Source organism: Podarcis gaigeae (assembly GCF_964106915.1).
Source record: "Podarcis gaigeae genome assembly, chromosome: 4".
Taxonomy (NCBI): Eukaryota; Metazoa; Chordata; class Lepidosauria; order Squamata; family Lacertidae; genus Podarcis; species Podarcis gaigeae.
The window spans coordinates 101,045,169-101,073,164 of NC_139677.1; the positions used below are offsets into that span (position 1 = coordinate 101,045,169).

Below are 27,996 nucleotides of genomic sequence, written 5' to 3' on the forward strand. Positions count from 1 at the left end.
CGAGAGGAGTCTTTGGCGAGGTGTTCTGCGCAGAGAGGCCAGGCACGCGCGAGCTACGCGGAAATGACGCCGCCGCTGCTCCGGTCTCCCATCCGAAGGCTGTCCGGGGCTGAGCCTGCTTAGCTTCCCGCGCGCGCCGGGCGCCCCGCCCACCGAGCTACGCAGGCAAAAAAGGAAGACACCGCCCGCCCACCCACGCCCGGCGGCGGCCTTCCCACGCCCGCCCGGTTCCCCTCGGCCTTGGGCTCCCCTGAGGCCTCCGAGCCGGCCAAGCTGCTTCCCTGGTGGGCGGCGCCCGGGCCTTCCGGGGGGAGGGCAGCGGGATGCGCTTTCCGGGGAGGGGCCCCGGGCAAGATGGCGGCGGTGGTGCGGATCCAGAGCGACTGGGACCAGGTGCTGAGGTGGGCGAGAGGGCCTCCTCGCGGCCACGCGGGGGCACCTGAAGTGGCGGCACCTCCTGCCGCCCCCCCCCCGTTTTCAGTGCCCCCCTCAACCTCTGCTCCCCCCATGACACCTTGCCCTCATTTTCAGTGCCCCCTCAAACCCATCTAGTGCTCTGCCCCCCATTCCAGTTCCTCCTCAAACTTACCTCTTCTCCTTACTTTGCCCCCCATTTTCAGTGCCCCCCTCGAACTTGGCTATTTTCCTTCCTCACCCCTCCATTTTCAAAGCTCCCTCAAACTGTCTCTCTTGTTCCCCCATTTCAGTGCCCCCTCAATCTTGTCTCTCCCCCCCCAGCCCCTCATTTTCAGTGCCCCCTCAAACTTGCCTTTTCCCTCCCCCATTTTCAATGCTCCCTCAAACATGACTCTCTTGTTCCTTCTTGACACCCCCCATTACAATTCCCCCCTCAAACTTGTCTTTTCTCCCCCCCAGCCCCTCATTTTCAGTGCCCCCCTCAAACTTTGCTTTTCTTCCCTTGCCCCTCCATTTTCAGTGCTCCCTCAAACTGTCTTCTCCCCCCTTGTCCCTCATTTTCAGTGCCCCCTCAAGCTTCCCTTTTCCCACCCCCATTTTCAATGCCCCCTCAAACATGTCTCTCTTCTTCCCCCTTGACCCCCATTTCAGTGCTCCCCTCAAACGTGTCTCTTCTCCACCTCCTTGTCCCCCATTTTCAGTGCCCCCTCAGATAAATCTCTCCTCCCCCCCTTGAACTTTCACTTCTTTTTCAGCCCCCTTCACATCACCTGCTGCTGGTGGTCCTTTCTGCAGTCATTCTCCCCACCTCAACGTAGGGCAGACCATTCATGGGGCTCCAGGAGTTGAGTTTCCATCTTGGGCTCACCTTTTTGAGTCAAGCACAAAGGAATCTGCCTGCCTGCCTTCGCCATCCTTCCCCCCCCCCCCCCGAGGTTTTGTTTTTTCCTTCCAGAAGGGTTGCCTGCCTTGACTTGAAAGGTCTAGTCCATTTTCTTTCACTGCCCTCTCCTTGGGTATGGTGCCAAGGTGCTCCCATTATCTGCCCTCCACCATCTGTCATTTGCAACCTCCCACCCCAAATTTGGGGGGGGGGGTTTGTCCCTTAAATGCTCTCCAGCTCCCCCAAATACTTCAGCCTGCACTAATAATAATAATAATAATAATAATGAAGAAGAAGTGAGCCCTTCCTCCTCTTTAGCCTTGCATGAACTCAATAGCTGCTCCTTTCCAAACTTCCATCTACTTCAGTTTCATTAATGTATAACCGCAAAAATTTGCACCCCCTTCAAACGGATGCCAATGTTTTGTGCTCATTTTGGCCTGTGAACCCTGTGTCTTGTGCTTCCTCACAAACTGAGTAATTGACACAGGAAACAGGTTGCAAGTTAACACCCCCTAATCCAACGTCCTCTGATCCCCTCCAAACTGATGCCAAGTGAGCATCTGATCCTTCATACTAGGGATAGCCAACATGGTACCTTCTGATGTTGTGGGATCACAACTTCCCTCAGCCCTAGCTAGCAAAGTCACTGGTACGGGATGATGGGAGATGTAGCCTAGCAACATTTGGAGGGCACCATGTTGACTGTCCCTGTTTTATGCTAACTGGAGTTTCTCATCTTTGCAGGAAGAATGAGGAGCAGGCTTGGCTAAGCTGCAGCAGCCCAGGTGAACAAGAAGAGTCTTCTACCCCTTTTGTGGTGATAATGTACAGTTCCATTCTCTTTGTGCCCAACCAGCTGTCTCTCCACACTTTAGCTTAAGCTCCAGGCTCTGAAATTCTGCCAATATTCAGAGTTAGAGAAGCTTGGCTTTTCCACCAGCTAATGCCATTTGTGAAGCAAAAAAAAACAAATTTATTTTTTAAACAAGCCAAAATCAGTGTTAGATGAAAGTACTAAGGACAAAAAACTTCAGAATTATAAGCCATTGGTACTTGGTGAACAAGTGTGTTAAGACTATAACAAGCCTCGTTTTCTGATTTTCTCTTATTTGATTACTGTTTATTTATGTTAGTTTGCTACAAGTGGGAGTCGAATAATAAACCTGACAGAGAACTGTTTCAATTCCCACCACCCTTCTGAGTAATACCCCTCCCCACCTTCTCACTATATAGAAGGGTCTGGTGACTTCTGTTTCAGTGTATCTGAAGTGTGCATGCACACAAAAGCTCATACCAAGAACTAACTTAGTTGGTCTTTAAGGTGCTACTGGAAGGAATTTTTTTTGTTTAGAGAACTGTTTGTGAATCATTAACTAAAAGTGGATCACATTTGTCTCTCGCTAGAGGAACTCATGTTGAAGGTCTTCATTAAAAATAAAACCTAAATAGATAAGGATGGCTTTATAAAGTACTGTCTAAAGTATTTAACACCTTTTAAGTCTTTCGTTTGTGTTTTTTGCATGCTGTAGGAAAACCTACTTTGTATGGTAATCTGACTTGTCAGGGGGTGAGCTCAGATGGAATTCCTGAAGTTGTAGCCTCTGAAGGATTTGTTGTCAGTGAAATAACTAAGGTATGGTCACTTCCGTCTATGGAGTTGAAGGGCAGACTAGTGGCTTGTAGCAAGAACTAAGATAACTCTATGGTTTTCTATGTCAGATTTATAATCTGAACTTGATCTGGATTAAATTGAGGTGGGGGGATACGGGATGTTATTTTGACGAGGATGGTGTCCTGTGCAGATTACACAAAACATACATCCATGAGCAGCTCTGAATTCACAAGAAACTGCTATGTGGAAGTGCCCTCTGTCATAACTGCATTTTTTTATTTGTTGTACTTATATTGTGCCTTCTGACTGTCACAGCCCCATTTCAGATTACTGTATTATATTTTATGGGTTTGGGCTTCTACTGGAGGAATAAAATGCTCTCTGATGGCCTTAGAGCAACTTAGAGCTCATTTTCTTAAACATTAATATTTTTTCCTCTTGGGGCTCACAGTATAAGGCAACACTCAAAATTACTCATTACTGCAATGGTTTATTTCATATCTATGATATTTAATAGAAACATCCAAAATAATTGTGGCTACCTGCTTTATTGTCTGGAGTTTTCACCATATTAGTTATTGGGTTTTGTGATGATGGGTCATAATCAGCTTCCAGTAAATGTTATCTTCTCCTTTCTGTTCTACCTACTCCAGAAAAGTCTGCTGGTTTCCTGCCCTCGTGAAAATGCCTCCACCAAATTTCTGGCGCCCTACACAACCTTCTGTAGAATCCATCAAAAAAGCGTAAGTATTTTTACAAAGTGGTTTTTCATAAGATGACTTTAAATGATGATGCAGCTTCAGTTAATTAAATGAGTTGCAGTGTTTTTCGATAACTTGTCAGTGCTGGGCGTATGTGCTGTAGAAGCTTGCCACAGAAAACAGCTGTACACCACACCACACACACACACACACTAGTTACAGATGGTACAAGAAGTCTTCTCTCTCTCAGCCCAGAGAGGATTATTTGCTTCAAAGTCCTTGCTGTGTTAAATTCCACAGCCAAGCTCCAAGTGCAGCTTCTTTGAAGTCCTGCAACTCTTCACAAAGTCTTCAGGCTTTCCCACAGTTTCAATTCCTCTTCTTCAGACGGTTTCACAATGTCTCACACCAATTATCTATCCCACCACACCAAGTGCTAAACTCCCAAGTACAAACTTGTCTATATGCTACACAGGTAGGTATGTTCTTCTGTCAGATGAGTGACAGCAGAAATTCAAAGTCATCTCGGGAAGGAGGTGGTCAAGGCTGGGGAGGACATGTCAAGTGCCAGGGGGGCAGGGGGACTGAGATTTTGTTGCATCATTTGCTCCTGAAGAAGCATCTCCACCCCCATCGTCCAGACCGGACACTGAGGTCCAGCTCTGAGGGCCTTCTGGTGGTTCCCTCACTGCGAGAAGTGAGGTTACAGGGAACCAGGCAGAGGGCCTTCTTGGTGGTGGTGCCTGCCCTGTGGAACGCCCTCCCATCAGATGTCAAGGAAATAAACAACTATCTGACTTTTAGAAGACTTCTAAAGGCCGCCATGTTTAGGGCAGTTTTTAATGTTTGATGCTGTATTGTGTTTTTAATATTTTGTTGGGAGCTGCCCAGAGTGGCAGGGAAAACCCAGCCAGATAGGCGGGGTATAAATAATGTTATTATTAATTAATTTATTATTATTATTATTATTATTATTATTATTATTATTAATAATGTTATTCCCTATAAGCCCATGTAAGTTCAAAATGGTTTTTGCCTGCTATTTTATGCACAGTTGTATATCATCTGTATTAGAGGTACTAAAAAACCGGGCAACCATTTTTTATTGTTTAACTATTTGATTTGATCTTTTATATGTCTCCTTGAATAGCCTGTGTTTTACAAATTGGCAGTTTAATTATATGGAATAGAGATTTCTCAATAAACTCATTAGCCTATACATCGTAATACAGTGGTGCCTCGCAAGACGAAAAGAATCCGTTCCGCGAGTCTCTTCGTCTAGCGGTTTTTTCGTCTTGCGAAGCAAGCCCATTGACGGCTTAGCGGATTAGCGCTATTAGCGGTTTAGCAGCTTAGTGGATAAGCGGCTTAGAAAAAGGGGGGGAGGGGAAAAAACCCGCAGGAACTCGCAAGACATTTTCGTCTTGCGAATCAAGCCCATAGGAAATTCGTTTTGTGAAGCACCTCCAAAACGGAAAACTCTTTCGCCTAGCGAGTTTTCCGTCTTGCGAGGCATTCGTCTTGCGGGGCACCACTGTACATTAGTAATACATGGACTGAACTGTATAACATGCCAGTGCCCATGCAGTGCCCATCAATATTTCACTTTTCTAGATTGTTGTCATTTATTCATTTTCTCTTCCTCTCCATCTTAGATTACTTGCCTTGACATTTCTAGTGGCGGAGGACTTGGAGTGTCAGCCAGTGCTGATGGAGCTATGAAAATTTGGCAGGCTGCTAATGGAGAAATAAGAGTAAGACCAGTATTGAGGTTGAAATTTGCCTTTAAGAAACCTGCAGTCTAAATCCTTGAATGTTGAACTAATCCCTGCCCCTCTCAAACTGCTGTTCAAACTCCAGAGTTTTAATAGTCGTTTGATATCATTGGGAGAGAGAGAGAGAGAGAGAGAGAAACAACACGATAAATCTTAAGTGCATGTGCATACCTGCGAGTGCACCTGTGGATCGTGGCAAGGAAGTTGTTTCTGATATTTAACCTAACCCTCCTTTCCTGTAATGTATTATTGCTGCATGTTCTGTCTTCTCAGTGGGTAGAGAAATCCATTTTCCCCATACTTCTTTCCATAAAGGAATTGGGATCTGGTCTCCTTACCATGTTGAGGATCATCTGACTTCCATGTCACAACACTCTGACAGGATAAAAATCAGTTCAGGAAGCCAACTATTATCTTACTTCTGATCCACCCCCTTCCGCCTGACTGCTTTCTGTATAATGAGTTTACTAACAGTGGCCCAACTCTCACTGTGATGCTAACCCTATGTCTGGACTACAGTTTCAGGTAGCAGGTATAGTCTCACAAAGAGACATATATTGGGGGAAAGGCTAGACTATGAAACTTCTTTCTGACATGCTAGTTGATGTAGGTTTTTGTTTTGTTTTTTTAAAATCAAGATCCCACCTGCAGTCTTAAGTTGATGCAAGTTTAGCATCTTAGTGAGAAACATAGCTGTCAACTTTTCCATTTTCTTGCGAGGAATCCTATTCGGAATAAGGGAATTTCCCTTAAAAAAATGGGAAATGTTGACAGCTATGGTGAGAAATAGGTGTGCTGTGACCTGGAAATCTCAGGCATATGTGTACCTTGTTTGGGCAGCTGGCCTAGATTTAATTACCCTTGATTATGGTTTTAGGATACTTCCAGAACCTCAGTGTTATAATCTCTGCAAAGAAACAAAATAAATGATGACAATCTAGGATGCAGTGATGTCATGGAGGCCGTGTAGACAGCCAGTGTGCTTGGCAAATAAGATGGCTGTTGCTAAGTAACAAGGCAGAGGATGAGATGAGGCTTTTAACTAGCTTTCAATTCTTTTGTCTTCCCAGAGATGTCTGGAAGGCCACGTCTACGATGTGAATTGCTGCAGATTTTTCCCGTCAGGCATTGTGGTCCTGAGTGGAGGGATGGATGCCCGGCTAAAGATCTGGTCTGCGGAAGATGCCAAATGCGTGGTAACATTTCAGGGTCACAAAGCAGGTACAGGAAATTGGCAACTGAAATAAATGCAGTTGTAATAGCAGCTGAAGTTGAGTTAAGCTCCAGGCTGGAGAAAAAGGCCAGTGTTTCTCTTTTGTGGCTGGGCTGATAAGGTGTTGGGAGCACCTCTACAGCTCACCACCTAAACGAACTTGGAGGACAAGGGCAGTTGTACCTGGTAGCTGCGGCATTCCAAAGCTCAGTGCAACTATAAAGATGGCTCCCACTCTACTCTCCAGTTCCAGACTTTGAGGGGAGAAAGTCAGCAATGGGATGGTCCCTGCATATGCACAGTGTGAGGTCAGGGATAAAGGCACTGGCAGGACCCTGGTGAATACAGTGGTGCCTCGCAAGACGAAATTAATTCGTTCCGCGAGTCTCTTCGTCTTGCGGTTTTTTCGTCTTGCGAAGCACACCTATTAGCGGCTTAATGGATTAGCGCTATTAGCAGCTTAGCGGCTATTAGCGGCTTAGCGGCTTAGAAAAAGGGGGTGAAAGGGAAAAAAACTCACAAGAACTCGCAAGACGTTTTCATCTTGCGAAGCAAGTCCATAGGGAAATTCGTCTTGCGAAGCACCTCAAAAACGGAAAACTCTTTCGTCTAGCGAGTTTTTCGTCTTGTGAGGCATTTGTCTTGTGGGGCACCACTGTACAAGCTAGCTGTCAGCCAAAAACTTCTGATCATCTGTCCTGAAAAGCTCAAAGTTACAGATTGCCAAAATTATTCAAATTCATCTTACGTACACAGTTATCAGAGCCAGCTGTCTCTTGCTGGAGAGATTTACCACAGCAGAATTGAGCAGATACAAGAATTTGTAGGATTGGATTTCTTTTGTTTTATACGTAAATGTATCAGCAGCTGTGGACAGCTGCGTCTATTAGAATTAATGGTGTTATTGGAAAAGAGTGAATGCTCTTCCTTGCTCGTTTCACAAAGGCACTTTGTTGGCCACTGTAGGAATAGGATGCTGGACTAGTTGGGCCATTGGCCTGATCCAGCAGGCCTCCTCTTACGATCTTATGTTCACTTGTAATCATTTGCTCTTGACCTATTATAGCTAAGTGCTAACACAGTATGGAATTTTGCAATTGCACAACAACAACAAAATACATTTGAGGCCCCAGATATCTGAGATTAGACTGGATTTTCATCTAAACTAGGCTCACATCCACACCATACATTGAAAGCACATGGCTTCCACCTAAGTATCTTGAGAACTGTACCTTACCCCTCACAGAGCTACAATTCCCAGCACCCTTAACAAACTGCAGTTCCCAGGATTCTTTGGGGGAAGCCACATGTTTGAAATGTATAGTGTGGTTGTCACCTAGATGAGCTGGCAAATCTTCAACCTTCTCTTTGGTTCTCTGAGGCTGTCTTAGCTGCTGACTCCTTGCTTTTTCCTTGTGGTGTGCTTTGGTCAGGATTATTGGGGGGGGGGCGGAATTGTGTCAGACAGTGTGGATAGACTTCTTTTCCCTCTCCCACGAGCGTTTCCTTTGCCGTCCTGCAGGAATTCTGGACACAGCCATTGTGGATCGGGGAAGAAACGTGGTCTCAAGCTCTCGGGATGGCACTGCCCGCCTGTGGGACTGTGGGACATCGTCCTGCCTGGGTGTTGTCGCAGATTGTGGCTCTCCAGTCAATGGTGTCGCTTTGGGTGAGGCCGACAACACCTTAAACTTGGGCTCTCCCGAAAAAATACCCAGTAAGTTAACAACATTAAGCAAGTGTTCTCTTCTTTTTTTAAAAAAAAAAAAAAAAAGCAGAGGCACGTTTTATGGTCATAAAGTCATGCCAAAAAGTTGCACACTTGAAAATAACTCCAGGTTTTATTTTGGCTGTAATTCATTGCTGGGAGAGCGGAGGATGTTTTGTATTGGCTGATTAGGCAGGGCCAGACCAGCAGGGGAGGAGCTATAGCCATGTGCCACTGACCTTTGAGCACAGGAGAACCCAGGTTCGGTTCATGGGTGCTTAGTCCTGCATTGGCCATGCTTACAATACAGTGGTGCCCCGCAAGACGAATGCCTCGCTAAACGAAAAACCCGCAAGACGAAAGGGTTTTCCGATTTTTTAGCGGCTTCACAAGACGAATTTCCCTATGGGCTTGCTTCGCAAGACGAAAGCCCATAGGGAAATCTCCGGGGACAGCGGGGAACCCTCCTCCCACCGCAAGCCCCGGAAACAGAGGAGAAGCTGCGCGCCTTCCCCTCTGTTCCCGGACCTGTCCTGAAGGCTTGCGGTGGGAGGTCCGGGAACAGAGGAGAAGGCGCACAGCTTCTCCTCTCTTCCCGGGGCTTGCGGTGGGAGGAGGGTTTTTCCTCCCCACCGCCAACATTCAGAAGGCTGTTCTGAAGGCTGGCGGTGGGAAGAAAAGCCCTCCCGCCTCCAGCCTTCAGAAGAGTTCCCCGCAGGGCTCCCCAAGCTGTGAATGTCTGCCCCGCCCGAGGGGCGCTCTGCTTAAGAGCACCCCTCGTGCGGGGCAGCAGGCTGCTATCCGCAGCTTGGAGAGCCCTGTGGGGAAGTCCGGCAGGGCTCCCCAAACTGCAGATGTCTGCCCCGCCCCAGGGGCGCTCTGCTTAAGAGCGCCCCTCGTGCGGGACAGCAGGCTGCTATCCGCAGCTTGGAGAGCCCTGTGGGGAAGTCCGGCAGGGCTCCCCAAGCTGCAGATGTCTGCCCCGCGCGAGGGGCGCTCTGCTTCAGAGCGTCCCTCGCACCGGGCAGCAGGCTGCTATTCACAGCCTAGGCAGCCCTGCAGGAACTCTTCTGAAGGCTGGCGGCGGGAGAAGGGCTTTTCTTCCCACCGCCAGCCTTCAGAAGGCTGTTCTGAAGCCTGGCAGTGGGGAGAAAAGTCCCCCCCCCCCACCAGCCTTCAGAAGTGGTCCGGGGACAGACTGTCCCCGGACCTGGTCTGAAGGCGGTCTCCCTAGGAACGCATTAATTGATTTTCAATGCATTCCTATGGGAAACCGTGCTTCGCAAGACGAAAAACTCGCAAGACGAAAAAACTTGCGGAACGAATTAATTTCGTCTTGCGAGGCACCACTGTATTGGGCTCAGTCCGACTTTCCCAACCTGGTGCTGTCTCTCCAGCTTCTTTGGACTACAGTTCCGACCAGCCCCAGCCAACACAGCCATGCGAGCTTCGGCTTAAGAAGGTTGGTAGTTCAATAACATCTAGAGCAGGCACGTCAAACTGACAAGAGACTGCAGTCTACTCCCAGTATAAAAATTATAGAAGTGATCTACCCATGAAAGGGGGTGGGATGCCAAAGTTGTTGACCTTTTAGGGAGAGAGCAATCCAAAGTTGTTGATTTTTTTTTAGGAGAGGAAAATTGCTCACCTAAAAAAAGATGCAGTGCTGACAGATACTTTAATTTTCTAACCCATTTGACACGTCGGACTAACACAGTGGCAGAGCAGGGGGGGGGGCGGAGAATTCCCTTGCATTGCTTTTCACTTCCGCCAATATAGAGGGAACGACCTCTCGATCACGGTCGACCGGTTAGACATCCCTGATCTAGAGGGCTCCAGATCTGGGGGAAAGCTGGTAGACCAGTCCTCCAGCTCAGTATAAATGGAGCTTCATATGACAAGTGTAATAATTAAAATATATTAAAGATAAGGCAGAAGGGTAACATTGATGCTGACCTGTTAACTTTTTATGGAGAGGTTTGTGGTCCAACTTTGTTTAAAAATAAAGACATCACCTTGCCAACAATGGTCCGTATAGTAAAAGCTATGGTTTTCCCAGTAGTGATGTATGGAAGTGAAAGCTGGACCATAAAGAAGGCTGATCGCCGAAGAATTGATGCTTTTGAATTATGGTGCTGGAGGAGACTCTTGAGAGTCCCATGGACTGCAAGAAGATCAAACCTATCCATTCTGAAGGAAATCAGCCCTGAGTGCTCACTGGAAGGACAGATCCTGAAGCTGAGGCTCCAAGACTTTGGCCACCTCATGAGAAGAGAAGACTCCCTGGAAAAGACCCTGATGTTGGGAAAGATGGAGGGCACAAGGAGAAGGGGAGGACAGAGGATGAGATGGTTGGACAGTGTTCTCGAAGCTACCAGCATGAGTTTGACCAAACTGCGGGAGGCAGTGGAAGACAGAAGTGCCTGGCGTTCTCTGGTCCAGGGGGTCATGAAGAGGCGGACACGACTAAACGACAACATATATTCATTCAATCAAATGAAGTTTGAAAAAGCATACTGAGAGCAAGGACAACCTTATGCACACCTATGTATGCACTCACTCATTCCTTCTCACTCCCTACCATTCAAAAAAATACATTGTCAATCTTTGACCACAGCATCTGGGCACAAACACAATGTGCTTTGTGAGCAGAACTGAAGGGGCAAATTCAACTCACTAGGTTTGGTCATTCACATGTCTGTCCTGTTCCAAATACATGAAAAGCCGACTGTTGCTTCGGGAACATTTCTCCTAGTTTGGCTCACTTCCGGCAATGTGGAGCAGGGATTAGGGAGGTTCTGTATCTGGGATGGCAGGGAAGTAAAATAGGTGAGCGTCCTTATGTAAAAATCAACCACGTGAGCTGCAAACATGGCTGCTCCCATCACCCCTAGTTTGGCCATGATTCTGGCCTTTAACAAACAACAAGGTGAGCAGCTGCTAACCTAACCCTAACCATGTTTCTTTCCAACACAGGTGAGCGTGAAATCGGAACAGAAGGGAAACTCCTGCTGTTGGCTCGAGAGGACAAAAAGCTGCAAGGGGTGGGGTTGCATAGCAGGCAGCCGGTAAGATATCACCATGACCATGTTTAATGTTGCCTTTTCTGCTGTTATTTGTTTTGAGCCTATCGACAGACACAGTGCAACAACCCAGCCATCGAAGCTGACGGGGAAGATTCGGAATTGCTGTGATGATTTGTTCCAAAAGGACTGGGGCAAATTTATACTCTATATGAAAGAAAATTGCAAACGGTTGAATACGTTTGTAGGTTTAAGTTGAAATGTTTGGTAATGGGAAATTAAGGAGCTGATTTACTTATAAGTAGGTGATTGTTAAAAGATTGATTTAAGGTAAAAAAGTGAATTTAGGAATGTGGAGAAATTGGTAATGAGATATGGAAGTCTGCTAGAGGGAAAGAAGGAGGTCGATGCTTTATTTAAGCAATGTCTTAAGTCATGAATTATTATTTTTTGATATTGAAATGTAATAAAATAAATTATATATATATAAAATGCAACAACCCAGCCAGATCTACTTCTGGTCAGAGGCCAGTTAGGAACATCCTTTTTTCAACAGAAATTTCAACTGCCGTTTTTCCTAGCTGCGCGCGCGCTCTCTCTCTCTCGGAGTAGGATCGCAATCTCCTTTTCATTCCCTCTTGCTTGTTTCCTCCTCAGGTTTTTCTGTTTGTTGGCTCGGATGCATTTAATTGCTGCACGTTCCTCTCCAACATCTACCTCCTTGGCGGCACGCAAGATGGAAATATATACCAGCTGGATGTGCGAAACACCAAGTGAGTAGAATTGAAGGGCAGCTGTTAACGTGGCCTCAGGAGCATCGTTGCTGCTTCCCATGTTGCTCCAGTCATGCAGGTCACTGGGGAAGGGCTGTAAGCTCAGTGGCAGAGCCTCTACCGAAAGCCCTGGGTTCAATTCTCAGTGGCTGTGGCGATCACACAGGGTCCCCGGACGTTTCACCATCTATTGTTCCCTGTGCCACCACTTTATTTCCCGCTGCCACCACCCAGGCCCTACCTGGTAAAATACTGAGTCCATTCAGGGTTAAATTGGAACATAAACTTCTGTTTATTTCTTGCAGTTTACCAAGCGTGTGGTTTCATTAAGGGTATCGGTCCATTACATTCTTGGGGGGGCCTATCCAGACCTATAACCTCCGCTACCTGCTCTCACTCACTAAACCACCTCTCAGATATTGACTTGTCTTCCTAGCTCCTAACTGTTCCTGACTCATCGTATTTCGCTACACTAGCTCAACCTGCCCACAGACTCTATCCCAATTCACTCCCACTCCAACCAACCACCCAACTCCCAATGAACTCCCCCCTTTGCCTCTCCCAGAGCTGGTTTTATAGTCCCTCTGACTCCACCCCCCTGGGTTCTGATTGGGTAACCTGTTTAACTATTTCGCCTCCAGCACTCTCATATGTTAACGTCACAGTGGCATCTCGAGGTAAGAGTAGGAGAGACTCCCTGCTTGAAATGCTGGAGAGCCCCTGCCAGTCAGTGTAAGCAATATAGAGCCAGGTGGACCCGTGATCTGGCTCTGATTCAAGGCAGCTTCTTATGCTCCCTATACAACATGGCCCAGTTTATTTGTCTCTTTAAGAAGAATTCTGACAAACTTGTTATAATGTGAGTGACTCTTTGTGATAAAGGTTCCTACTGCTCTCTCTAGGGCTCCAGTTCGTGTTGTCCATAGATCAGGAGCACCAGTTCTTTCTCTGCTCCCTTTTAGAGATGGATTTATTGCCAGCCAAGGTAGCACTCCTCTTTTCTTTCACTTACCAAGTTAGCATCTGTCTTGTCTTGGGAGACAATGGAGGAGGGCGCATGGGTGAAGTCAAATTGTTGGAACCATTAACGGACCCTCCTGAATTTCTTGCACCGTGAGTTCTCAGCTGTTAAGAAGTCACTACAGTCAAACCTCGGTTCCTGAACAGCTCCATTTGGAATGTTTTGGCTCTCGAACGCTGAAAACCTGGAAGTAAATATTCCAGTTTTTTAATGTTTTTCGGAAGCCAAATGGCTTCCAGAGGTTTTTTTATGACTTTGCCAACCGCTCTTTGATCCTTGGTTGTCGAACGTTTCAGAACTGTCTTCCGGAACGGATTACGTTCAACAACCGAGGTTTGCCTGTATTCTCCATAGACAAAAAGCCTTACAGTGGTGCCCCGCAAGACGAACGCCTCACAAAACGAAAAACTCGCAAGACGAAAGAGTTTTCCATTTTTGAGTCATTCCGCAAGACGAATTTCCCTATGGGCTTGCTCCGCTGTCCCGGGAAGGCAGGGGGGGGGGAGCTGCCGCCCACCAGCATTTTAAAATCGCCCCGGGACAGCGGAGAAGTCTCCGCTGTCCCGGGGGCTTTTAAAATGCTGGCGGTCGGTAGCAAAGCCCTCCTGTCCCCGGAGCTTGCGGGGCGGGAGGTGGGGAGAAGGGCTTTTCTTCCCACCGCCAGCCTTCAGAACAGCCTTCTGAAGGCTGGCGGTGGGGGAAAAAGCCCTTGCCCCCGCCCCAACTTTCAGAAGAGGTTGGGGGACAGACTGTCCCCGGACCTGGTCTGAAGGCGGTCTCCCTAGGAACGCATTGATTGATTTTCAATGCATTCCTATGGGAAACCGTGCTTCGCAAGACGAAAAACTCGCAAGAAGAAAAAACTTGCGGAACGAATTAATTTCGTCTTGCGAGGCACCACTGTACCGCACTGCACTTGAGGATCCAGCAGGTTTCTCACATTTGATTTCTCAGTATCTTGCTCCGGTGGGTGGGCATCATGACGACATTGGTATGCAGAATGTGAAGGCTTGCGATGTAAACTGCAGTTTCTTGTCTTTCACATGTTCTGCATCTCTTTCCAGGTGATGGAACCTGCTTTATTATGCAGCAAGATCTCGACCATGTGGCTGAGCTCACTGGGCCAGACTGTGACCCCGTATACAAGGTACCGTACCAGGGGAAATGCCCGTCTTGGTCTTGGTCTCGGCAAAGGGAGTTTCTGCCTAGAGAAATCACGGAAATTGCTGCTTAACTCCAGGGAAGAAGGGAAATAGGAAAACTCAGGGAATAAAATTATGATAAAATGTTTAACTATTATTTTATCATACACGCTCATTCATAGAATCTCAGAATCATAGAATTAGTACAGTTGGGAGGGACCTGAGAGCCATCTAGTCCAAACCACGGCAATGCAGGAATCTCAGATAGATCATACATGACAGATGGCCAAGCCTTATGAGTATGTTTCACCCGGAAAAGAGACGGAGAGGAGATATGATAGCCATTTTCAAATATCTCAAGGGCTGTCATGTGGAAGATGGAGCAAACTTGTTTTCTCCTACTCTGGGGAGTAGGACTCGAACCCACGGCTTCAAGTTAAAAGGAAGGAGATTCCGACTAAACATACAGAAACATACAGTAAGAGCTGTTTGACAGTTTAATAGTCACTTTCAATAGGTTGTTGGCTCTCCTTCCTCGGAGGTTTTAATGCAGAGTTTCATTGATTTCCGCCCTGTGGTGTTGACACCCATTATAATGAAATGTTTTGAAAAACTGGTGAGGAAGTGCATCTTATCTTGTCTGCCAGTGGGACTTGACCCTTACCAGTTTGCGTACAAGGCAAAGAGATCCACAGAGGATGCTGTGGCAATGGCTTTACATGCTGTCCTGACTCGTTTGGAGAAGCAAGGGAACTACGCGAGACTCTTATTTGTAGACTTTAGTTCTGCATTTAATACTATTCTTCCGCATAGATTGGTGCCCAAATTATTAGACCTGGGACTTCCACCATGTTTGTGCAGGTGGATATTAGATTTTCTATCAAACCGTTCCCAAAGGGTCAGGTTGGGTTCCCACGTCTCTGCGGATCTCATCACGAATACGGGGGCGCCGCAGGGGTGCGTGTTGAGCCCGCTTTTATATACGCTCTATACAGCTGACTGTGCCCCCAAATACCCCAGTAATAAGATCATTAAGTTCGCAGATGATACAACAGTGTTTGGTTTAATCACGGCTGGAGAGGGGAAGGCGGCCTATAGGAAGGAAGTTGAGCAGTTGGGGGAGTGGTGCAGGAAAAACAACTTACTCCTTAACTTAAAGAAAACAAAAGAGATCATTGTGGACTTTAGGAAATGTAAATTGAATATTCAGAGTTGGTCTCTGGACAATTTATTTATTTATTTTATATATTTCTACTGCGTCAGACCAACATGGCTACCTACCTGAATCTTACTTTTAAAAGACATCTGAAGGCAGCCCTGTTTAGGGATGTTTTTAATGTTTAATGGCATATTGTGTTTTTAATATTTGGTTGGTAGCCTCCCAGAGTGGCTGGGGAAACACGGCCAGATGGGCAGGGTATCTATGTATGTATGTATAATTAATTAATTAATAATAATTATAGTGGGAATATGTGTGGCCAGTTCAGAGGAATTACTGTAATTTAACGTAAATGTTAAGTGTCCTCTGATAGCGTCTATTCTATTCAAAGTACACAGAGAGATCTTTGCCACCAGTAGGGTAAGATGGGGTGGTTCTTCTTTTCATTCATTCATTCAATAAACCACCCTTTATCAAAAGATCCCAGGCCAGTGCACAACAATTAAAAATGCTTTACAGAACATCAATGATAAAAATATAATAAAAAACATGCTGACGGACAGCCTAACAACTGGGAAACAATGCATCTGTCCCTGCTTTATTTATGGTTTTAGGTGAGCGTAAAAGACCAATATAACATTTAAACCTCCTTAACGCTATACAGATCAGAGCAGGTAAGATCAAACTTCCCAGGCCCTTGCATTGTAAAACAAAAAGCCCTATAACATACATGAAAAATATATATACAGATCATAGCATGGGAAGGCGTCAGTGTTAAGGAATGAACTAATCCAGCTTCTTATTTGATTGTAATAATACCACTTCTGAAACCTCTTTTCTTACCGTCTTTTTAGGTGGCCACATGGGAAAAACAGGTGTACACATGTTGCAGAGACGGAATAGTGAGGAGATACCAGCTTTCAGACCTCTGACTTTACGAAAGCCATGAACACTGCGCTATGAATGCTGGACACACTTCAGGGATTACTTAAACACCTATTTGAAACAAGTCATATATCCGTGTCCCCCGTTTCCAGGACTTTGTACGGTAGCGTGAATGGAGCGCGCAGGCGTGAGATGTAGGGACCATGTTGAGACAGCACCCAAGGCCAAGCTGTAGGTAACCTTCCTGCCGAGCGATGTGAACACGGCAGCTCTGAAAGTTTAACGCCGTTTCCCTGCACCGAACAGCACAGAAAGTTTGTTGGGTCGATTGTGCCCTTTTTGTGTTTGCAAAAGTGTTTTTGATATCCACTGTGTGGCTGGTGGTTGTTCCTAAGTGAGAGGAAAGGAGCTGATGTGGGCGAGGAAAAGGGAGGCCAGCAGATGTCAATAGAAAGGGGTGTGTTGCTCAGGCTCGCTTGCTTCTTGTCTTGAGCTGCAAACTGCAGCAACCTTTTGTTTCCATCTCATGCCCTCCTTCCAGAATTATTCCTCTGTGGCAATTCTCACTGCCCACCAGCAAGCAGTCTGCTAGTTGTAAGTTTCCATCTTCAAATAAAGCTGCTTTGATCTCAAGCTGTTTGCCCAATTAAGTTGATTCTCTCGGGATCAGCCCTCATTGATTTTCTTTTTAATCTTCTTCTCTTACCGTTCTTCGCTTGCCATTTATCTTTGATTCCCAACAACCAATTGCAGAGGGTTATTTTTTGTCATTTGAGGCTCTCACCAGGCCTCCTTTCATCTTTGACAAGACAAAATTAGGGTTCAGCTCTCTCATCTGACCTCATAACACGGAGCGCAAAAATTACTTTTCAGGAGCTACGCAGGAAGAGCAGCTTGTGGGGTCTATTGCAGTCTGGTGGGGCCGAAAAACTCTGTTTTCACTAAGCTATGTTTATACCCTGCCCTATCCAAAAGACAAGAGTAGATAAAATAAAAAGAAACAAAATAGTTAATTCAAATGAAACAGCTAAAGATATGAGAATTAAATTCTTCAATCTGCCATTATGTTTGCTAGTGCTGACGGGAGTTGGTAGTTAAGCAAGATTTTGCTACAGGGCCAAGGCTTCCCCACCTGCCGTAACTTAACAAAGACAAAATCGCAACACCAGTTCCTGTAACTTCTTTGTTGATGGAGAGAGTGATCAGTCGGGAATCTGATACAAGATGCCAAGGCAGTGGAAGTTGCTCCCAGTACCTGTCACCTCATGGAAGCAGCTTAAGGTCCAAATGGTTTACTGTTGTGGAGGATAAGGCTCAGTCAAACAGTTCTGGATATAGATACAGTTATACACAGATACATACAAGTATATATGTACCTCCATATAAATCCTAGCAATTCACTGTACAACACCGGACAAGTAATACCAACAGACTGACAACTCAGACTTACAGAAAGACTACTGAGCTGACATGCATTGAAACCAGATGGGAGACTGAGCACTGGGCTACTACCATAGCAATTGGCTTGGCCTGCAGGGTACCTACAATTAGCTCATCCACTGAGTGATTTACTCTCATGAATTTACTCTCACGTCCAGTTACTTCAACATGATCAAGTAAATGTGTTTGAAGTGGAAGACAGAACAGGTCAGAACATTTGTCCGTTTAGCCAGATTTTTATTACTACTACTAATTATTTATACCCCGCCCATCTGGCTGGGCTTCCCCAGCCACTCTGGGCGGCTTCCAACAAAAATATTAAAATACTGTACTACATCAAACATTAAAAGCCTCCCTAAACAGGGCCGCCTTCAGATGTCTTCTAAAAGTCTGGTAGTTGTTATGCTCTTTGACATCTGGTGGGAGGGCATTCCACAGGGAGGGCGCCACTACCGAGAAGGCCCTCTGCCTGGTTCCCTGTAACTTGGCTTCTCACAGTGAGGGAACCGCCAGAAGGCCCTTGGTGCTGGACCTCAGTGTCCGGGTAGAACGATGGGGGTGGAGACGCTCCTTCAGGTATACTGGACCGAGGCCGTTTAGGGCTTTCAAGGTCAGCACCAACACTTTGAATTGTGCTAGGAAACGTATTGGGAGCCAATGTAGGTCCTTCAAGACCGGTGTTATATGGTCTCGGCAGCCGCTCCCAGTCGCCAGTCTAGCTGCCGCATTCTGGATTAGTTGTAGTTTCCGGGTCACCTTCAAAGGTAGCCCCACGTAGAGCGCATTGCAGTAGTCCAAGCGGGAGATAACCAGAGCATGCACCACTCTGGCGACGCAGTCCGCAGGCAGATAGAGTCACAGCCTACGTACCAGATGGAGCTGGTAAACAGCTGCCCTGGACACAGATTTGACCTGTGCCTCCATGGACAGCTATAAGTCCAAAATGACTCCCAGGCTGCGCACCTGGTCCTTCAGGGGCACAGTTACCCCATTCAGGACCAGGGAATCCTCCACACCTGCCCGCCTCCTGTCCCCCCAAAACAGTACTTCTGTCTTGTCAGGATTCAACCTCAATCTGTTAGCCGCCATCCATCCTCCAACGGCCTCCAGACACTCACACAGGACCTTCACCGCCTTCACTGGTTCTGATTTAAAAGAGAGGTAGAGCTGGGTATCATCCGCATACTGATGAACACCCAGCCCAACCCCCCTGATGATCTCTCCCAGTGGCTGCATGTAGATGTTGAAAAGCATGGGGGAGAGGACAGAACCCTGAGGCACCCCACAAGTGAGGGCCCAGGGGTCTGAACACTCATCCCCCCGCCACCACTTTCTGAACACGGCCCAGGAGGAAGGAGCGGAACCACTGTATGACAGTGCCCCCAGCTCCCATCCCCAGAAGGATGTTATGGTCGATGGTATCAAACGCCGCTGAGAGATCCAGCAGAACTAGGAAACAGTTCTCAACTTTGTCCCTAGCCCGCCGGAGATCATCAACCAGTGCGACCAAGGCAGTTTCAGTCCCGTGATGAGGCCTGAATCCCGACTGGAAGGGATCCAAATGATCCGCTTTTTCCAGGCGTGCCTGGAGTTGTTCAGCAACCACTCGCTCAATCCCCTTGCCCAAGAATGGAAGATTTGAGACTGGGCGATAGTTAGCCATATTGGCAGCATCTAAAGATGGTTTTTTTAAGAAGCGGTTTGATAACCGCCTCTTTCAGCGGGTCTGGGAAGGCTCCCTCACAGAGGGAAGCATTCACGACCTCGCAAAGCCCATCGCCCAGTCCTTCCCGGCTAGCTTTTATAAGCCAGGATGGGCAAGGATCCAGGAGACAGGTGGTTGGTTTCACTCGTCCAAACAGCCTGTCCACATCCTCAGAGGTAACAGATTGGAATTGATCCCACACAACTTGACTAGACAGGGCTCTAGCACTCTCCTGCCCCGGCCCTGCTCCCACGGTGGAGTCTACTTCTTCCTGAATTATTAGATTTATATACTGCCCTTTTATCAAAAGATTTTCAGACCGAAAAACCGCTCTCCAGAATCTTGAAGCAGAGGCCTTCTGATTCTTTTAGCTGGAGCTATATTGAGATGCTTCATAATTGCATTTGTTAGTCACTTCATATGGGGGGGGGGGGGAGCGCCCTGATGCAACTTCACAAGATAAAATACAACAGACAGAAACAATTGAAACCAGGAAATTCAAAGCAATATATAATGCAACAAGCTTAAAATGCTCATGCAATAACATAAATCCTACCCACTCCACTTCTATATTTTTTTATTAGGTGTACAAATAACATTAAAATGTTGCATAATATATGCTGTTGGGAAGGTCTAGCAATGTAGATTTGCCAATCCCTTCTTAAAAGTACAAAAAGCAAGCTGTGGAGACAAAAACCCCAGCATTTTGGTGGCCATTATTGCTGCAATCGCGTCCCTAATTCCACTTGTGAAATGACATTTAGCTTTTAGTCTCTTCTCCTGGAACTTCAATAAGAGCAGATGGTCGGAAGACATTTATTTTATATATTTTATATACAGTATGCTTTTACTGAATTAAAAACCGTCGCAAACCCTGAAACCTTTCCTCAGTTGGGAGTTGCTCCTCCCTCTTGAACGTTTTCGGAGGCTCTCAAAAAGAAACATAAGAAGAGCCTGCTGGATCAGGCCAATGACCCATCTGGTCCAGCTGAGCATCCTGTTCTCACAGGGACCAAAGGGATGTCTTTGATGGGAAACCAGGAAGAGGGACCAGAGCCCAAGACCAACTCTCCCCTTCTGTGGTTTCCAGTAACAGGGTGTTTAGAAAGAAGCATTGTTGCCTCCAACTTTGGAGCGCAGAGCTATCCTGGCCAGTGGAGGCCGATGTTGTAGCTCTCCGCTCCATATATTGGTGTGCTTCTCTTTTAAAGATCTTGAAGGAAGGTGAGGACAGGTGACCTCACCTAGGCCCGAAGTCACCCCCCACCAAAGCAGGCTCAAAGCTTCTCAGAGCTTTTCAAAATCATTTTTCTCAGCAGCTAAAAGGCATTAGCTAAGCATCAGAAACATTCCGCTTGCTGTAACTAAAAAGATTGCAGCAAAAGGTAGGGAACACAGTCCATTGTTTCTCAGGCCTTTCTCATGCCTTCTGGCCTTGCTAAAGAACCACATTGCAACTTGCTTTGTGTCCGGGAACCATGCCAGAACAAGAGATTGAAACATATCTGAACACTCTGAAACCCCTTTCCTGGGAAGGGGGCCAATAGTCCCAATAGTCCCAAAACAGCTTTCTGTTCATGCTCAGAGGACTCCTGAGGGAGGAGAAAGGAGGAGGGAACTGGAAAGGGGTATATATGCTTGTGCACATGACTGTGAACTCGTGCATGCTTTTTGTGACTTATCACACTTGCTCCTTCTACCAGTTCATGGATGGTAGAAATAAAAGCCTTTTCTGGGAAACTATTCCTTGAGTGTCTGTTGACTCCCACTTCCCTTTCCCAGGCGCAATATATTTTTCCCACCCGAGGGCAAAGCCTCATAAGGCTACATTTTCTAGAGCTATCCTGGCCAGTGGAGGCCGATGTTGTAGCTCTCCGCTCCATATATTGGTGCGCTTCTCTTTTAAAGATCTCTAGCTAGGTTGGTGGTGGTCAGCGTTGTCTCCTGCGGGAAGGAGTTCCGCAGTTACACAGTCCTCCCCTTCCTTTGCCCCGCGCGCTGGGGTCTTGCTCTCCCTTCGCGTCGGGACAGAGAAGCTCCGCAGAAAGCCACAGCTCCTGTTGCCAGCGCTGCTTCTGGGAGAGGGAGAAGCGCGGAGCTGCCTGCCGGGGTTTCCAAAAGCCACCCAGCTCAGCCTTTCCCCCTTGGGGCTTCCTCGTCCCGAAACGCGCCGGCGCCGGAAGAAGGGGTGCATGCGTTTGCATTTGCTGCACTGCCGCATGCATTTGTTGCAGCAATTGCAAACGCACGAAGGGGCGCGCAAAATAGCAATCATGCAGCAAATGCGCGCGGCGGCGCAGCAATCGCAAAACACGCGACGGCGCGCAAAATTGCAAGCACGCACATCAGTGCGGGAAATGCAAGCACGCAGCAAGTGCATGCGGCGGTTGTGTGCAGTGGCGCAGCAAATGCAATCATCCAGCAAATGCGTGCGGCGGTTGCAGCAGTCGCAAGCATGCGACTGCACAAAATTGCAAGCATGCAGCAGTGCGGGAAAAGCAAGCACGCAGCAAGTGCATGTGGTCGGTGCGTGCGGCGGCGCAGCAATTTCAAGCATGCAGCAAATGCAGGCGGCGGCGGCGGCGCAGCAATAGGAAAGCTTGCAGAGAATGGGGCTCCGGGCGCGGCCAGCTGCGCAAAAGGACTACGACTCCCGCCGTGCACCGCGCCGGGCGGGGGAGGCGGGGCCGGGCGGCGTCCCTAGCAACGGGCGAGGCAGCGGGGTCGAGTGGGCAGAGCAGGCGGGCCGGACCTGGCCTGGCCCGGGAGGAAGCGCCGCGATGGGTCAGGATTACTACGCCGTCCTGGATCTCACCCGCAGCGCCAAGGATGCGGACATCAAGAAGGCGTGAGACTCGGGAGGGGCTGCGGGACACGGGTCCCTGCACGTGTGTGTGCGTGCTTGGGGCACATGCGGGATCCACGCGGTGGCGTTTGCGTGCACACCTTCCCCTATCTATGCGCGCGATGCACTTATTATCATTACCAGTGCGTTTTTGCCTTAAAAAATGTTTGGGGTACCTGACATTGCGCACCGCTTTTCCAGGGGATGTTTGGCCCCTGATTCCTGCCAGCCCCCTCTCCTCCCAGCTCTGGAAACAGGTCCGCTTGAGAGCAGTGGGCTGGATCCTTACCTTCCCCTGTCCTCCCCAGGCCACGCACCTTGTCAATCACCATGACATCAGGGTACCCATTTCATTGTTGTTTAGTCGTTTAGTCATGTCCGACTCTTCGTGACCCCTGGACCAGAGCACACCAGGCACTCCTGTCTTCCACTGCCTCCCGCAGTTTGGTCAAACTCATGCTGGTAGCTTCGAGAACACTGTCCAACCATCTTGTCCTCTGTCGTCCCCTTCTCCTTGTGCCCTCCATCTTTCCCAACATCTTTTCCAGGGAGTCTTCTCTTCTCATGAGGTGGCCAAAGTATTGGAGCCTCACTGGAAGGACAGATCGTGAAGCTGAGGCTCCAATACTTTGGCCACCTCATGAGAAGAGAAGACTCCCTGGAAAAGACCCTGATGCTGGGAAAGATGGAGGGCCCAAGGAGAAGGGGACAACAGAAGACGAGATGGTGGGACAGTGTTCTTGAAGCTACCAGCATGAGTTTGACCAAACTGCGGGAGGCAGTGGAAGACAGGAGTGCCTGGCGTGCTCTGGTCCAGGGGGTCACGAAGAGTCGGACACGACTAAAGGACTAAACAACAACAACGACTGATTATATTTCTATATCTCCTGCCCAAGCGTAGAAAATTAAAGAGGTGCTGGCCGGGATGTGAATCGTCCCTGAGAATTTTCCTTGCTCTCCTAAGGCATTGATCCTTTGCGATGTCATGTAGCGATGATATGCACTGTGTTCACCACCCTCTGTAGAGACTTTCTTTTGCGCGGCTGTCAAGCCAACGTACCTCACTTTGATACAATATCAGAGGACACTTTCTATTGTGGACTGGTAGAAGGTGTTAGTCCAGCACATTACAACTTACTGGAGATACCCATATGTCCTGTGTGTTTTTGTACACACATATGCTTAGGGGCTAGGGACACGGGTGGCGCTGTGGGTAAAAGCCTCAGTGCCTAGGACTTGCCGATCGCATGGTCGGTGGTTCGAATCCCTGCGGTGGGGTGCGCTCCCGTCGCTCGGTCCCAGCACCTGCCAACCTAGCAGTTCGAAAGCACTCCCGGGTGCAAGTAGATAAATAGGGACCGCTTACCAGCGGGAAGGTAAACGGCGTTTCCGTGTGCTGCGCTGGCTCGCCAGATGCAGCTTGTCACGCTGGCCACGTGACCCGGAAGTGTCTGCGGACAGCGCTGGCCCCTGGCCTCTTGAGTGAGATGAGCGCAAGACTGGCCCGTACGGGCAGGGCTACCTTTACCTTTACTATTATGCTTAGGGCTTGACGGTGCTGCTTTTTAATGCATCAATGGGCTCGTTTAAAAGGGGATTAGGTAATTTTATGGAGGCTAAAGCTATCAGGTGGACCACTGGCCTGATGCAACAGTGCTGCTGCTGCTATTATTATTATTATTATTATTACAATATTTATAAATAAATATGCAATTATTATTACTACGTTCTCTGGTTGGCCACTCGTGCACATTCATTTCGGCGGAGGAATCTGACTCACAGATGGAAGTCGGTGGGTGTGTGGATTTGACCCCCGTTGGAATTAACCAAGTTGGTCTTACAGGAGGGTGTGTGTGTTTGTGTGTGTTTAGCAATTGCTGATAACCCAAACCAAAGGACAGTGCCTCCCCAATCTCCTTGCCCAGAGACAATGCCAATGTAAAATGTGAATAACAATTCCTAATTTTTTTTTTAGTTGAATGGAAGGATTACACACTTGGCCGGTGCTTTCAGGCCTGTTAAAATCACTTAGTGAAAGAGTCTTTAAATGTATATATTTTGGGGAGCAGGGGAGACAGAGAGAGAGAGAGAGAGACTCCAGGCGGACATCTCCAGGTAAGCCTGATAATATCCTACACCTGAAACCCTGGAGAGATGCTTGTTGTCTGTGCCAGGCATGGCCAAACTCGGCCCTCCAGATGTTTTGGGACTACAACTCCCATCATCCCTAGCTAACAGGACCAGTGGCCAGGGATGATAGGAACCGTAGTCCCAAAACATCTGGAGGGCCAAGTTTGGCCATGCCTGGCACTGTAGAGAGTACTCAGCTCAGTGGGCCAGCTTGGTTGGTACAAGACCACTTCCCCTGGCTCTGTGACTGCAGCAACCTCTTTGTGTGTGTGTTTTGCAGCTATCGGAAGCTGGCCTTGAAGTTCCACCCCTATAAGAACAAGGAGCCGTGGGCCAGAGAGAAGTTTAAGCAGCTTGCGGAAGCCTACGATGTCCTGAGCGATCGTGAGTAGGAGGGGATTCGTTTCATCTGTCTGTGCTGTGCTCTTCGGAAAGGCCCTCTGCCAAGGACCCTTGCCTGAGTATTTAATGATGCATTTCTTTGGCTGTCGTTTATTTTGTCAGAAAGCTTTTTAATGTCTGGTGTTTTGTTGTGTCCTTTTATATTCTGTTGGAAGCGGCCCAGAGCGGATGGGGGAAACCCAGTCAGATGGGTGAGGTGCAAGGGCAGTGGTACCTCGGTTTACGAACTTAATCCGTCCCAGAAGTCCGTTCTTAAGCCGAAACCATTCTTAAACTGAGCCGCGCTTTCAACGCAGGAAGAGACACAGATTGGCTAATTTATATGCATAGATGCAAATTTGAGAAATGAGAACTACAGTGTACATCTCACCATTGTGGGGAGGACTGTGATCAGCTGAGCTGTTTGTGTGCTCAGTTTTCTGCTGACCTGCAAACTTTGTGGCCCCTTCTCCTTTTCCTTCTTGGGGTTTCTTCACCTCTAAACTGGCTTGGACCTGGCAGCCCTTCCACGAGAGTACTGCCCTCTGTAGATCAGACCATCAGGCAGTCCACCTTCCATGTCCCAACTTGTCTCCCGTCTGCTCCCACGCCAAAGATAATTTTCAGAGTTGATTACATTATAGACAATTACATGAGTTGTACAAGGAAGATAATATGAAAAGGTTTAGTTACACCACTTCTAGATTTCAAGTGGAAGTGAAAGCTGGACCATAAAGACGGCTGATCCCCGAAGAATGGATGCTTTTGAATTATGGTGCTGGAGGAGGCTCTGGAGAGTCCCATGGACTGCAAGAAGATCAAACCTCTCCATTCTGAAGGAAATCAGCCCTGAGTGCTCACTGGAAGGACAGATCCTGAAGCTGAGGCTCCAGTACTTTGGCCACCTCATGAGAAGAGAAGACTCCTTGGAAAAGACCCTGATGTTGGGAAAGATGGAGGGCACAAGGAGAAGGGAACGACAGAGGACGAGATGGCTGGACAGTGTTCTCGAAGCTACAAACATGAGTTTGACCAAACTGCAGGAGGCAGTGGAAGACAGGAGTGCCTGGCGTGCTCTGGTCCAGGGGGTCACGAAGAGTCGGACACGACTAAACGACTAAACAACAACAAGAAGAAGAAGATTTCAAAAGGAAGTCATAGAAGAAGAAGCGAAGCTGCTGAAGAGAGCATATAGCATCTTGCTAGAATGGGAAACAAAAGATGAGGAGGTAAAATCGGTCATGATCAAATGGGCACAAGATATAGGACATAATATACAATTTGAGGACTGGGAAAAACTGTGGGAAACAGATTTAAAATGTACAGACCGTTCCCTTCTGAAAGAAAATTATATGAAAATGATGTATAACACCAGTACAGATAGCAAAGATGTATAAAACCGGCTCTAATATTTGTTGGAAATATAAAGAGAAAAAAGGGAGTTTTTATCATATATGGTGGGAATGTAAAGAAATTTTTAAAAATTGGGAAATGATATATAATGAATTGAAGAAAATGTTTAAAATTATATTTGCAAAAAAACCAGAAGCATTTTTGTTAGGGATTGTAGGACAAGGAAAATAAGGAACTTATTTATGTATGCTACAACAGCAGCAAGAGTCTTGATGGCACAAGGATGGAAGAATGAGGAAACCCCAACAAAAGAACAGTGGCAAAAAAAATTGATGAAATATGCAGAACTGGCCAAATCAACATACAAATTGAGAGACAAGTACAATTGTGACTTCAGGGAAGAATGGGAACTTTTTACAAATTATTTAAAAAGGACAACAAAATGAACTGGACTCCTTGGCAGGTTTTGAATAAACATACACAAATTTAGTGTTGATAACATAAAGGACAGATAGGTAAGGATATATATAATTTTATAATATGCAGAGAAAATATGTGTAAGCGAAATCAGGGAGAGGTGCTGAGGGAAGTCCTTGTGGGGGGGAGGGAAGGGGGGGATCATGCAGGTGACTGTATGGTTTGATAATTTGTTATGTGGAAATTGAGCAATAAAAATATTTTTTTTAAAAAACACCTCCCCTCCCCACCTGTTGTCTCCTTCCTTAGCACTGAAGAAGGGCATTTACGACAAATTTGCTGAGGAAGGCCTCAAAGGAGGGATCCCCTTGGAGTTTACGGTGGACACCCCCTGGACAGAAGGCTATGTGTTCCACGGAAACCCCGAGAAGGTCTTCCGGGACTTCTTTGGAGGAGACAACCCCTTTGCTGGTAGGCCCAAGCCCCACGTTTTGTCAAGATACCCCACTCATCTCAGATCTCCCCTGTTTTCGAGCATTTTCCAGATCAGAGCCCTTTCCACGGGGTGAGGGGCAGGGGGTGCGGTTATCAAAAGCCAGACGGCAACTTGCATTTAAGGTAGGCTGCCACAATTCTGAGTATTTATAGGGGCCTTCTTAGTGGTGGCACCCAGGCATCTTCCTACTTTTTCAGTTAGCAATGTGTAAAAATAATAATAATAATCACTACACACACACCCTGACACTGACTTTTTTCTTGCTTAGAGTTCTACACTGCAGAAGGGGCTGAAGTCAACATGGCATTTGGGGGGCTGCGAGGGAAGGGAGTGAAAAAGAAGGACCCTCCGATCGAGAGAGATCTCTACCTTTCGCTGGAGGACTTGTTCTACGGGTGCACCAAAAAAATCAAGATTTCTCGCAGGGTAAGGAAAGGAACTCCTTAGGCGTTTATTTCCTTGACATCTGCTAGGAGGGTGTTCCACAGGGCGGGTGCCACCACTGAGTAGGTCCTCTGCCTGGTTCCCTGTAACCTCACTTCTCGCAGGGAGGGAACTGCCAGAAGACCCTTGGAGCTGGACCTCAGTGTGGGGGCTGAATAATGGAGGTGGAGACGCTCCTTTAAGGCTGTTTAGGGCTTTAAAGGTCAACACCAACACTTTAAATTGTGCTCGGAAACGTACTGGGAGCCAGTGTAGGTCAGGGCCAGTGTTATGTGGTCTCGGCAGCCACTCACCCAGGGACTTCCATGATTCCTCTCTAAACCTTTCAGGTCATGAATGACGACGGCCACGCTTCCACCATCAAAGACAAGATCTTGACCATCGATGTGTGCCCAGGGTGGAAACAAGGAACGAGGATCACCTTTCAAGAGGAGGGAGACCAGGTAATGCTACCTTGGGCACGAGGGAGG

At 47.5% G+C, this 27,996-nt stretch overlaps 2 protein-coding genes and 1 long non-coding RNA gene across 6 annotated transcripts in view; 2 read left to right on the forward strand and 1 right to left on the reverse strand.

Moving 5' to 3' along the window:
• PAAF1 (proteasomal ATPase associated factor 1) lies at positions 1 to 16,948 on the forward strand. 3 transcript variants are annotated; one of them, XM_083737094.1, is made up of 12 exons: positions 1 to 401; positions 2,048 to 2,088; positions 2,833 to 2,936; positions 3,569 to 3,658; positions 5,272 to 5,370; positions 6,462 to 6,612; positions 8,127 to 8,321; positions 11,289 to 11,380; positions 11,993 to 12,108; positions 13,011 to 13,093; positions 14,194 to 14,276; positions 16,285 to 16,948. In XM_083737094.1, exons 1-12 carry the CDS (start codon positions 355 to 357, stop codon positions 16,360 to 16,362), a joined length of 1,179 nt encoding a protein of 392 aa, XP_083593220.1. In that variant the 5' UTR covers positions 1 to 354; the 3' UTR covers positions 16,363 to 16,948. The 3 variants fall into 3 exon arrangements, with proteins under 3 accessions (XP_083593220.1, XP_083593222.1, XP_083593221.1); XM_083737096.1 differs by having other exon boundaries at positions 1 to 284; XM_083737095.1 differs by having other exon boundaries at positions 94 to 393.
• Positions 16,845 to 22,660, reverse strand: LOC310844038. Its single transcript, XR_014563905.1, has 2 exons — positions 22,482 to 22,660; positions 16,845 to 17,610 (listed from the first exon to the last, which is right to left on the reverse strand). It is a non-coding gene; the product is annotated as an uncharacterized lncRNA (long non-coding RNA).
• DNAJB13 (DnaJ heat shock protein family (Hsp40) member B13) overlaps positions 22,039 to 27,996 on the forward strand; it is an 11,383-nt gene continuing 5,425 nt past the window's right edge. Inside the window, exons 1-5 of one of the 2 annotated variants that reach the window (XM_083737125.1) lie at positions 22,039 to 22,308; positions 24,716 to 24,819; positions 26,896 to 27,057; positions 27,351 to 27,508; positions 27,856 to 27,969. In XM_083737125.1, coding sequence (XP_083593251.1) covers positions 22,070 to 22,308; positions 24,716 to 24,819; positions 26,896 to 27,057; positions 27,351 to 27,508; positions 27,856 to 27,969 — 777 coding nt within the window. In that variant the 5' untranslated portion in view covers positions 22,039 to 22,069. The remainder of the gene's footprint in view (positions 22,309 to 24,715; positions 24,820 to 26,895; positions 27,058 to 27,350; positions 27,509 to 27,855; positions 27,970 to 27,996) is intronic. The other variant, XM_083737126.1, reaches the window with a different exon arrangement.

Excerpts from the sequence above, each read along its gene's own strand:
- PAAF1 (XM_083737094.1), top strand. The coding sequence starts at position 355 with ATGGCGGCGGTGGTGCGGATCCAGAGCGACTGGGACCAGGTGCTGAG. Across the intron at positions 402-2,047 it reads GACTGGGACCAGGTGCTGAG|GAAGAATGAGGAGCAGGCTT; the intron begins GTGGGCGAGAGG and ends TCATCTTTGCAG. Across the intron at positions 8,322-11,288 it reads CTCTCCCGAAAAAATACCCA|GTGAGCGTGAAATCGGAACA; the intron begins GTAAGTTAACAA and ends TTTCCAACACAG.